The sequence below is a fragment of the Elephantulus edwardii genome, unplaced genomic scaffold (genome assembly GCF_000299155.1).
Source record: "Elephantulus edwardii isolate Elephantulus edwardi_28Jun2011 unplaced genomic scaffold, EleEdw1.0 scaffold00002, whole genome shotgun sequence".
In the NCBI taxonomy this organism is placed as follows: Eukaryota; Metazoa; Chordata; class Mammalia; order Macroscelidea; family Macroscelididae; genus Elephantulus; species Elephantulus edwardii.
Window position 1 is genome coordinate 27,457,911 of NW_006399752.1, and position 12,580 is coordinate 27,470,490.

The window sequence follows — 12,580 nt, forward strand, 5'->3', positions numbered from 1 at the left end:
GCTGTGTAGTATTCCATCATGTCCACGCACCATAATTTCTCAATACATTTGACTGTGGTTGGACATCTGTTTCTATGTTCTTGTGATGGTGAATAATGCGGCTACATTTTTTCCCCAATAAAAATACTTCCATCGTTGTTGTTGCTGTTAGATGCCACTGAGTCACTTGCAACTCACAGCAACCCTACATACATCAACTCTGAAACGTGCCCTATCCTGAGCCAATCTGACTGTCTCTGACACACCTACCTCCATTACCCCAGTCACTGAGTCAACCCATCTTCTCCAGGGACTTTCTCTCTTGCACTGTCCCTCCACTCTCCCAAACTATGTCCCTCTCCAAGGACTGGTCCCTCCTTATAACATGCCTAACGTATGTCAGATGAAGCTTCAGAATCCTGGTTTTACCCTCTCCAGGACAAACCTTTTTGTTCTCCTGGCAGTCCATGGTATATTCAGTACTATTATCTAGCACCACACTCAAATGCCATCAATTCTCCTTCTATCATCCCTAGTCATTGTCTAGCTTTCTGATGCATAGCAAGTAACTGTAAAGACCATGGCCTGAATCAGGCTCACCTTAGCCTCCAGACTGATATTGTTGCTCTTCAGTGCTCAGGAGAAGTCCCTGACAGCCTATTTTCCTTATCTAGCAAAATAAAATTCTTGGGAGTCTAAAAACATGCCAAACATATTTAAAATCTAATTTTCTTCCCAAGGAAGAAGTAACAACAGTGAATACGAGGAAGCCAGCACCCCCAGCACCCACCACCGCACTTCAGTTCCAGAAAAGTGCACACAGGCGTGTGGAGTGGGGATGAGGCGCAGCATCCAGCATGAACAAGGGGCTCAGGGCATGCACACGAGGACCCAGACAGAGGGCGGGCAGATGCGAACCTTGGACTCATAGGACTCCTCAGTGAGCTCCGCGAAGCCCTCCTGGATGAGCACGTCCCGCACGTTGATGGCGTCCTGGGCCCCTGTGCAGCGGTACACATCAACATGCAGGATGGAGTGCACCACAGAGAAGACCTTGACCAGGAGTGTGCAGCCACGCACCAGGGAGATGAACCGCCTGCTGGCCCCGCAGCTCCAGTGCTCACCGCACACCAGGCACTGGGCAGAGGGCCGCATCTGGCAGATCTTAAACTCTAAGGCCTGCAGGACAGAAGAGCAGAGCAGGACTAGAATCGCTTCCGAGCTGACGGAGCAGCCAGATGCTCTGAAAAGCCATCTCAGTCAACCACTGCAATTCGCATTACCACCAAGGCCTCATGAAAATCAATTCTGTGCTAAATTCTGCTATTCCAGGTAAAGAAACTTGTTTTTCTTTCCCAACTGTCGGATTGTTTTCATAATGATAGAAAACAAGGCATTTGAATATACCTCCACCCCACCTTGGAAGCAGGAGTGACATCCACTTCCTAAACAACATGCCCCTGGAAACTCTATGAACTTTGGTAAATGTTGCTAAGTTATTTTGTTCATAGGGTCGCTACGAGTCGTGCTTGACTAGACGGCAATCAACAACACAACAACCACCTCCCCTAACGGGCTCTGGTGGTTTAGTGGTAAGGAACTGTGCTGAGAACCCAAACGCACAGTTATAATCCACCAGCTGCTCTACGGGAGAAAGATGGAGCTCCTCACATGCGACTTAAAGCCTCCAAAGACCCAATGTACGAACAGCTAGGAGTCAGTTTTGACTGGACAGTAAAACACACTTGCACCCCCCTCACCTAAACTAGAAACCTTAGAAAGAATATTAGAAAATGCAACTCCAATTTTAAAAATCTGATTTTTTTTTCTACTAAGTTTGAAACCTTTCACATATTTTAAGTCTCTGTGACATAAACACCTGTAACAATGCAATGTGGGCAAGAGTGGATCCAAGTTAGGTCGTGACATGAGGCTCCCAGTCTTGCACTCTGCACAGGAAGTAGACACAGGTCCTCCCCAGCATCCTAGGCCCCTAAGCCTCCCCTGCTCACCTGAAACGGCAGTTCCAGAAACTGACACGGGATCTCCATTAAACGGTCCAGGTCCACATGAGCCCGGTTGCCATAATCTACAAAGAACACCTGGGAAGAGGGTCATGTGCTTCAGTCAAGGTCACGCTCATGCCCCCTCCTCCCGCAGCACAGGGGCCATGACGATTCTGTCACCCCAGGATGCCCAGGGACCTCAGGGCCACACACGGGCCTCCTCAGGTAGCAGAAGCACTGCAACTGTCACCCCAGGATTCTCAGGGACCTGGAGGCAACGTCAGGACTCACTGAGGAAAATCACCGGGGTGACCTGACAAACTCTAACACTCTTACGTTTCTGCATGAGCTGCTCGTCTTGTGTGCACCTGAGGGACTTGGGACACCGGCCAACCTCAGTCTCTGACACTGGCTGATCTCAGCCTCTGAGGGACACAGGACACGGGACAGGAGCCAACCTCAGCCTCTGAGGGACACAGGAAAGGGGCTGACCTCAGCAGAATCTCCAGACACATATAGGATCTGCGCTCTATAGTAGTTTTGTTTCTCCAGGTCGTTGAAAGGCGCCAGACAGATCAAATCTGGATGGGGGTGAACGGCCAAGGGCACCAACTTGAGCTGGTTGATCTCGGCAGTCAGCCTTCTCAGAACCTCTGAATGCTTGTCATCAACCCTGTACCCCCAGAAGTGCCCCACTTCAACCACCTGAAGAGAAGAAGAGAAGCAGGAATGAGGGGACCTGATCGGTGTCACATAGCCCTGCACCCCCACTGCCACCCTTGATGTCCGAGGGGTCTACGCTCATAGGTCTAACAGGTCCATGAAGGCAGCAAACGGGTGGTTCCTGGTCAGATAATGTGAGGCGATCTGGAAAACTACCCTTGTCAAGGTGCACAAGACTCATCCATTCACTAGCACCACAGATTCACAGAGCCACAGAACAGAAACACCTTTTGGCCTGTTTAGTCTAAGATTTTAAGCCTAGTGGCTCCTGCGACTGGCTGGTGCCTGTTGTAGTGCTCAGGGCCAGAGGAGGGAGAGGACTGGGGGTGGGGGCAGGCTCCAGCCACACACAGGGCTCCTGCAAAGCAGCTTCCACTCACTTCTACCTGTGGTTCCGCCAGTCTACAATCTCCCAAGTGAGGTGTAGCTACAGCTTTATTAAGAAACATTTCCTCTTAACTGACCTTCTAAGTAAGGCAAAACCACATCCTAAAGAAAAGGTGTGTCAATATCAGTTTTGTACATAAATACAGATTCCACAGGCACATATCTTCAATCCACGGATACGTTTAGCATGTGTCTTGGCACTGAAACCAACAAGCACTTCTCTCAAATTTTGCAGACTTGGAAACTTTCATGAGGGCAACTGAGACCCATCAATGGGCAATCTTCTAAAACAAACTGAACCGTTAACCAACATCCCTGTGTCACTGCCATCAAGGCCACACCCCAATTTAACAGGTCCAGTGATTCCAGCCCATCCTATTTCCTGGTCACTTCTCCACCCCTGTGATTTGCTGCCTTGGAAAGCCCACCAGAAGGGGAGCTCCCACACAGCATCTACACACATGTGCCCACGTGGACGTGCGTGTCTCCAACAGCTCAGCCAGTGCCCTCTCACCTCTGTGACGTCGACAGTCAGGAGGAGATCTGTGACCGACCTCGCCCTGTCCAGTGTACTGAACGACACCTGCATGGGGTCCAGGGTCTGCTTCTGGAAGTCCACATTCACCCTGTTTGGCATGATTTTTGTAAAAACACAAGAATCAAGTGTTACATGTCTGTCTACGTGGCACTGTGTGGAACTGCTCTGCTGTTCCTATCAAATGTCCAAGACAGAGAGGGTAAATGTGGCTTCACAAGGTAAGTGAGTCTGGGCAACCTTGGGTGTTGCCCACACATCAGCTGAGGCAGGAAGTGGGCACCACTCTGGCAGGAGGAGGTACCTGACAGTTACACACTGAGAATGGCACATCCTAACGCAAGGCTTTGCAGGGCATCTGCTTCCACAGGCGCACATTTCAAGTCGAGAACCAGCAATGCTTCTGCAACTTCAGAAGCAGAAGGCTCTGGTCTCAGCACCAGCACTCAGGCCACATCAGCATGATGGCTGCCTCCCCACACATCCTCCAGCGTCAAGCAAGCCTCAGAGCCAGTGATAGGAAAGGCTCTATGCCAACATGGCTGCCTGTTCTCTGGTTTCCAGTGGGATGCGGTCATTGATGAAATCAGAGTTAATACAATCCTTTTCTTGGTGAGACCTGCTAGAACTAACATATGGTCTCCACAGGAGATCTGCTACGAGCAGTTCAGGTGGGAGAACTTCACTGGAGGAACGGCTTGCATAGGTACATGGACGCCTGCAAAGCTCTCTAGCATTTTGTTTTCTGTTTGATCTAAGCTCCAATGATTGCTGCTCCAGAAAGCCAAGACCAAGACAATCAATATGCTAGTCAAATGGTGGAAAGATGGCTCTGATCAAATGGGACATTTCCAATATCTACACTAAGAAAACTCTGGTCCTTCTGTGGCAAAAAGTTGTGCTATCAACCCAAAGGCCTGTGGTCTGAATCCACCAGCTGCCCCACAGGAGAAAGATGGACAGTCTCTTCCCGTGTGATTAAACTGTCTCTGAAACCCACTGGATGGTCAGCTGTGGGTCAGTTCTGACTTGACAGCACATAACAACAACCATCTAAAGTAAAAGGGACATGTTACTATGGAGATACTTGGCCTCACGTCTTAATAAGCAAGAAGGCTCTGAGTCAGGTGACTTTGCAGGCAAAGACCCTCAAGTTTGGTCCCAAGTTTTGTGAATCAAAAGTGAGTTCTGGACAGCTGCTAAAGCAGGTAGGTTTCCTCACGCTGAGCATGAGAGCCATGGTACCACCTAACTCCAAGGATCCCAAACCTCGCACTCCAGGTGAAGCACAATAGTACTGTTTCCCATTCATCACCTGTTCCTCACGGTATTAAACAGACTACAAGGACAAAATGATGGAAGAGATGTTCTATGTGTGCCTGTGAGAACATGGGCAGTGGCCAAAGCACCTGTGAGAGACAGTAACAGGCGATGTGGCTGCTGCCAATGGCCAGGCTCCTGGAGCCAGAGGCCGCCCTGGGAGGGAGGGAGGCAGAGGCCGCCCTGGGAGGGAGGCACAGAGCACTCCTGCTCCAGGTCAAACAACTGTCCTTGAAAAGGGGCCCAAGAAAGGTGGCCGCCCAGGGAAGGTGACCCAGCCCCATGTCCATTCTGTTCCTTAGCTGCGCTGCTGGGAACCTGGAGTGACCCACTTTGCCTAAAAAGAAAATTCCCTAGGGACATGCATAACTGTGAGGAGTGGGCCAGGAAAGGACTATTAAAAGTTCAGTCCCTACAATTTAAACTGAAACTCCTGGAAGTGATTCTACTCCCCTCTCTCATCACCTCAACAGGTTGAGAAGGTGGGGCTGTAGAGAGGTGCCAAGTGAAGAGGTGCACACGAGGGAAGAGGGGTGTGAATCAAGACAAAAGGTTCTGGTTTCAATCAGGTTTCTGGTGTTATGTGGTTCAGTGGGCCCGGTCAGCAGAGTCAGAGCCAAGCTGGACACAATCTTGCCAATGCCCCACACCGCCCGAGGATACCTGGTGCTCCTGAGCCTGGACACGGCCCCTCCTCGCACCTTCCCCTCAATCTCTTCTGCAGAGTGGACGCTGAGCTCCAGCGAGACCTTCAGCTGAGACATCTTAATTGCCATGTATACTGCAGGAAGAGTTGTAAATCTCTCTGTCGGGTTACGAGAGAACTCCACAAAGGCTCTGCTCCACAAATGTAAATGCAAAGTACATTTATCAGGCATCGCAAAACAGAAGAACTAACTACACATTCGTTCCTCACACATTAGACAGAATTTTCGTCGTTACAGACCTCGAGACAGGCACTAACTCTCCATTCTGTAATGAGCCAACACAAAGCACTGGAGGAAAACTTATAACAAAATCCACCCCTCGTGGCAGTGTGGACACTCCCGTGTGGACACTACAAACCCAGCCCGCAGAGCTGTGTGGACACTCCCGTGTGGACACTACAAACCCAGCCCGCAGAGCTGTGTGGACACTCCCATGTGGACGTTGCAAACCCAGCCCTCATGGCCGTGTGGACGCTACACTGCTCAGGAAAGCCCAGGTCACGTTGGGCCTTTAGAACCGCCAGGGCAGGCTCCCAGCCACGTGTCTAGGAACAGGAGTCCCAGCTCCCCACGCCCAGGCCTCCTCAGGTAGTCTGAGGAGCAGGTTCCACAGTGTCTGCACACGCCACTGCTGTCCTCCACCTGCCCACACTCAGTCCTCCAGGGCCATCTCCACCTTGTCCACATCACGCCCCCAGGACAGCTGCCAGCCACTCAAGGCTCAGCTGGAACACTGCCACAATCTCCCGGAAACATTTTCTAACCGTAACTGACTGTTAGCACACGTGGTACTGCCTTCACCACCATGCCCACATCTTCCAGGACAAACTCCGCCACCGCACCCTAGTCAGCCCATTACAGCCCTGCTCGCTGACGTCCATCCGTCATCTCAGGCTTCGTGTTTAGAAGAAATACCCGATGGACCAGTATTCAAATCATCAGAATCAGAACTAGAATAACTCAAAACAACACTGTTCCTTCTGTACCAACTGATACAAAGCTCATATAAAAATCCAGAACTCCTAGGAATCCAGTAAAATGTAATTATGTGGCCTAGTGGGTAAGGACCTGTGCTGCCAATTTAAAAGCATGCGTTTCAAATCCACCAGCTGCTCTACAGAAGAAAGATGGGCACTCTCCTCCTGGGAGATTTACAGCCTCTGAAAATCCACTCGAGGCTCAGCCAGAAGCTGGTTCTGATTCAGCGGTTGTTGTTGTTGTTATGTGCCATCGAGTTGCCTGCGACCCATAGTGACCTCATGTACAGCAGCTCTGTCCTGTCCTGAGCCAGTCTAATTCCGACACACCAACCCCCACGGCCCCAGTCACTGTGTCAATCCATCTCATCCGGGGTCTTTCTCTCCTGCACTGTCCCTCCACCCTACCAAGCATGATGTCCTTCTCTAAGGACCGATCTCTCCTGGCCACGTGCCCAAAGTATGTGAGACAGAGCTTAAAAATCCTTGGCGGTCCATGGTCCATTCAAGACTCTTCTCCAGCATCACAATTCGAAGTCGTCAATCATTGTACTGTCATCCTGAGTCAACATCCAGCTCTCTGATGCAGAGCAAGTTACTGCGAAGACCATGGCCTGGGCGCACCTTCATCTCTAGACTGACATCACTGTTTTTCAGCACTCTAGACAGGTCCCTGACAGCAGATTTTCCTCATTCAATTTCCTGACTGCTAGTGTTATGAGTGTTTATTGTGGAGCCAAGCAAGCCTTAACTGTTAACAACCTCAATCTCTTCTCCATCTATCATGGTGCTACCAACTGGTCCGGTGCTGATTCAATGGTACTCAACAAAAACGATCAAAACACCATTAAGGAGGCCTTACAGAGGAAGAATAACCAGAGCACCTGTCAAAGAGCTCAGGCCCTCAAACCCAGGGCAACCGTGTGCACCTGGGCCCCATAACGTTGAGGGTGTCGGCTGTGCAATAGGACTGGACCAGCGGGGAGAACTCAGATGGAAAGAAGTGGTTTTACACATGGAATTAAGAATCCAATTGCAACTTATACTGGAATGTATAAGAGAACTTAAGACCTTTATTTAAAAAAAGACCTTTAGTGAGAAGTTTAATTTATTGCATTTTTATAAATGGTTATACTGAGAAGGGTTTAGGTTTCAGGGTTATAAACTGTCTTGTAGGGTATGTGCATGCTTCTAAAGAAAATCAGTATCTTAATCTTAGAAATCTAACTTAAAATGTCTGAGGTAATTAATCCAAATTGAAAATGGATTTACTATGTTCAACGTGACTTAACCAGACAGCAATTTTTTTAAAGTGTTTATTTACATTTGCACAACTTCTTAAGTTAAAGATTTTGTCCACACTGTTGTCTTTGTTTTCTAGCTTTACCATTTTAAGGACCCTCTCTTAGCACCCCACTCCCTCTGGGAAAGGACAGGTAGCACCCTGTGCTTCCTGTTTGCAGACAAAAGCAGGGCTCCCCAGCCAAGCACTTCCCCATGGCCACACAGACGCCACTGCAATGTCCCCTGAGTGTGCACAGCCAGGCCTGCTGCACCCAGCCGGATGCTGACGTGGTACCAGGCCACTGACCACAGTACAGCTGCTTTAAGAGGCCACTCAAGTCAGAAGGCTACCAGCACTGACAAAGGAACCTCAAGAGCTGCCTGAAAGTTGTGAGCCTGTGAGACACGCAGCTAGGGCACTAAGTTCAAGGCCAGATTCTACTCGAGGCTGTTTTTCACTATTACCACTGCTTACAGTCAGGTCACTTACTTTGCACCGTCAAACACAATGGACTTTACTTGACCACACTGTCGGAAGAGAGACTGCAGCTGTTTGTAGTAGAGGAATCCATATGGAGGGATGTGCTTCAACTGCAAAACACAAGACAGCAGGGAGCGCTGACACAACGAACACGGCCACTGTCCTCAGAAGCTCCCCACTTCTGCCTCTACCCTGGGGCTGCCTCCACCCTGGGGCTATCTCCACCCTGGGGCTGCCACCCCAAACCAATGGCCTTCACCAGGACGCCCAGGCTCCACGGGTCCTGTGTGAATGGCTGATGAACTTTAAGTCATTACTAAGTTGTAATAATGTATATGTGTTAAATAAAGGCTAATTCCTCCCTGTTTAAAAACTCCAGGAGTAAAATGAAGATTTCTATTTACTTCTTTTACCTCACAATGACCAAGTTGAGTAAATCCCTCATTTAGATGCATCACCTCTACTTAACAGGGACACGGGCCACAGGAGGTGGCAGACCCGGGGCTCCCAAGCAGGACCAGGCCTAGTGTCTGCGTGTCCATCCAGACGTGTCCTCCTGGCACACCATGCTGTGGCTCTGCCAGGAACCAGGCCCTGTGCCCTCCTCACCCTGAGAGATCACAGGTCGGGCACTCCAGACAAGCGGTATGGCTGCACATCTTTAGGCAACAGGTCCACCGCCCCAACTCAGCTGCACACACAGACTCCAAGGACGACACTGGCAGGCCCACTCCCCACACTGGCTCGAGGTGGACCCAGCTCTGTCAGCTCTCATGCTCCCAGCAGGTAGCTTCCTCCACCCCAGACTCAGGCAGCAAGCCCCAAAGGAGAATGCTGTATCTGGGGTGAGTCCTGAGGGTCCTCCCGTTAAACATGCGGCCCAGAGGAGCCCCCAGCAGTGAGAAGAGCAGAAACGCGCCCATTCCACACCAGCTGGGAAACTATGACCAATCCTGACACCCAGCGAGCACACATTAAACTCAATGCAACGCTTCACTCCAAGTTCAAAAGCCAACAACTGACTTTCAAACCAGAGCCCAGCCCTGGGCATCCAGGACACCAAGGCTCCCCTTAGCACCACGGTCTGTAGCTCCGCTGGTGAGCCCTCCCCTTCGGAGCCCTTCATTCTTCTGTCCTAGTGTCTGCGCTGTGTGTCAATGACAGGAATAAGCACTACCAGTGACTGCATCTCTCCTCTCCCCTTGACTAAGCCATCTACGGGTCCAACGGCAGAGCCCTGCTGTCCAGTTCCCAAACGCACGAGAGCTCTGGGGCTTTCACAACAGCCCTCACGTGCCAGGTCTTCATGAGACTGACCCAACCACAGGCGGAAGTGCTCAGTCCCAGCACGCCTTCCCACATGCTTCCCAGAGCTGAGCTAAAAAGAGCTCAACAGGGTGGGCACCCTCCAGGTGACCTGCTGAGCACAAAGGCCCAGGGCTCCTGGTAGAAAGCCCAGTGCTTCACTGCCAGGCACAATCGCTTAGCAGAAAGGAAGGCCTGAATGAATGAGATGCTCGTAAGCTTATGGACAAGAGCCCTCAAGTCCACAGAGCACACACAGTCACGGACAGAGCTTTCTCTTAGGGCAAGCCAGGTGGAGGAGAGTGAGGAACGAGTGGATGTGTCTGGAGAGGCTGAACCAGCATAATGTGGAAGGAGGTCATTTACTACAACTAAACCAGAGGACACTGGAAGCCAGACACTGTGTGTCAGCCTCAGCAAAAAGACACCAGTTCTGGAAAACACAGATCAACCTGCCCTCCACAGAAGGCCCTGTCCACTCCACCACAGTCCACCCAGCCCGCCCTCCACAGAAGGCCCCATCCACTCCACCTACCACAACTGTCGTCTTCGGGTCATTGCCAGCCAGCTCCCTCACAGCCATTTCTTCATCCGGCTGCCCAAAAGTGAAGTAATTTGGATAAAAAGCACCGGCCAGTACAACCTAGCAAAGAAACACATTCTCATGCTGTACAGTGCTACTGTAATACTGTATGGCCCCACTTCTCTGCAATGCTAAGAGAAGACAGTCAGAGAGAAAAATGAGGGGTGAGCAGGGGCTGGAGGGGAGCAGCCAGGAGCTGCTGATTAAGGTGCACGGAGTCTCTGTTTAGGGGAATAAAAATACTGGAAAACGTAGTGGTGGCTGCACACCATGGAGAACATGATTAACTCCACTGAATTACACACTTGAAAATGGTTCAGTGAACAATTGGTTTCATGCATTTTCCCATCTACAGAAAAGCAGAGGACTGAGGCTTCGAAACCTTTTACAAGCTGCAATGGTGTAAAGGGAAGAAGCAATTACTATTTGTTTGTATGAGAAACTTTTTCAGCACTCTCAGATCCAGTCACCTAGCAGACCTTAGCAAAGAGCACACAGCGAAGACCCCACCGTCAGCCAGCACTCATGCGTGCCCACATAGTCCCATGCTCTGGCAGCCTGTTGTGGGGTGAGGCTGCCCGACACTGCAGAACAGCCACTGGTTCCTTTTGTTTTTTTTTTTTGGAGGGAGTTTGTTGTTGCTATTGTAAATAGATATTCCAGTAAGCCTTTCCTAGAACTGAAGTAGCATAATGTCCACTTTAAGAGAGTAGGGGTTACCCATACAAATGTTAACTTAATTTTTAAAATTTCACTGGAAAGAGCCTGCTTTCCAGCTGTTCCTGCCCTGGACCCCCGGGCGGCAGCCTGTGCCCGCTCTGGGACAGCCCGGAGCCCAGGACCCCGCACACCTGCAGCACAAAGCGCTGTTTGTACTTGTACTCGTGGTCCACGGCGGGCCGCTGGGAGCTCACGTGCATGTTGAACTGGGCGATCCGCATCTTCAGGTCCTCATATAACTCTGCTACCTGTGGGAGACACAGGGTCCCAAGCACAGCCAACTCCGAGGGTCAAGGGTCAGTAGTCTCCTTCCATTACACACAGGGTCGCGCCAGAAAACGGAATGGTAGTGACCGCTGAGGAGGGCACAAAGCTCACTCCCACATGAAGCCCTCAGATCTGTTAGGTGTAATCATGAAAATGGTCCAATGAAGACAAACTGAAGCATGAGAGACACCGTCTGATTGCAACGTGACGCCGTTAGAAATCAGCAACTAAACAAGGGAAATAAGAGAACGTCTCTGTACCAGCACATGACCAAATGCTGTCTGCACTGTCAAGTAACACCTGGACATCAGGGACAAAGAACTCCGCAGGTGCAGAACAGCCAGATGTGGCCACCCCAGGCAAGCTGCAGCAAAAGACTCATGGATCAACAGTTCAACGAGGGGAGTACAAGTCTAATGCAGGAAGAAAGAGAACAGAACTAACTGAGAAACACAAAAGCCATTCCATGAGAACCCTCCAGCACACATTCCCTCCCCTCCAAAACAAATCCACACAGGGAAACTGACAATCAACCCAGGTAAGTTCTCGGAGAGTGTAAAAGGCGCACACATGCAAATACCACCACGAAATCCCACATGTCGAGAGGGGCACAAGCCCCAAACCCGAGCGAGGAAGGTGGCGGCCACCATTCAAGGCTTGGTCTGCAGGATGCTGTTTGTCACTGTCCACCGTCCAGCTGCAGACCACAGAGTCACACCGACTCACAGCTGACCCTCTGGCAAGTTTTCAGAGGCAGTTAACTGCACAGGAGGAGACTGCCCATCTCTCCCCTGCAGAGCAGCTGGGGGCCGGCAGTCAGAATCCACCAGCGGCCCCACAGAGAACAGGGGCACGCTCCCCTGTGTCGTTTACACCAGAGGCTCAGCTATGGCGCAGGTCTAACTCAGTGGCAACGGAGCTGATCGTTTAGTCGTAAACACAAGTCTATGTTTTTATGAGTCCTACCTAACCTGTAACAAACAAGTATTTCCAGTTGTTTCAAATTATTCCAGGGCAGAGAAGCAACCTGCATCACAGACACATACTCCAAACCAAGTTTACTCATCAACACGATGCAAAAGCTGGTGAGAAAACATTGGGGATTAATTACAGTCCCATCACATTTTAACAAAACACAATCAAATCGAGTCTTCCAGGAACACAGGTTGGATCAACACTGGCAAAGCCACTACATATTTACTGATGTAAACAGATTAGCTGAAAGCAGGGAATACCAGAGGAAAGTATTTCTGTGTTTCATTGACTATGCAAAGGCGTTTGACTGTGTGGATCATAACAAACTGTG

General features: G+C 50.4%; 1 protein-coding gene across 1 annotated transcript in view; it reads right to left on the reverse strand.

The window, feature by feature from the left end:
- TDRD9 (tudor domain containing 9) overlaps nucleotides 1-12,580 on the reverse strand; it is a 161,919-nt gene that overhangs the window by 29,951 nt on the left and 119,388 nt on the right. The window contains exons 21-28 of the mRNA XM_006879162.1: nucleotides 11,139-11,255; nucleotides 10,240-10,347; nucleotides 8,409-8,509; nucleotides 5,614-5,787; nucleotides 3,610-3,721; nucleotides 2,478-2,690; nucleotides 1,992-2,081; nucleotides 898-1,158 (exon numbers count right to left, since the gene is read on the reverse strand). Of these exons, the coding sequence (XP_006879224.1) occupies nucleotides 898-1,158; nucleotides 1,992-2,081; nucleotides 2,478-2,690; nucleotides 3,610-3,721; nucleotides 5,614-5,787; nucleotides 8,409-8,509; nucleotides 10,240-10,347; nucleotides 11,139-11,255 (1,176 nt within the window). The remainder of the gene's footprint in view (nucleotides 1-897; nucleotides 1,159-1,991; nucleotides 2,082-2,477; nucleotides 2,691-3,609; nucleotides 3,722-5,613; nucleotides 5,788-8,408; nucleotides 8,510-10,239; nucleotides 10,348-11,138; nucleotides 11,256-12,580) is intronic.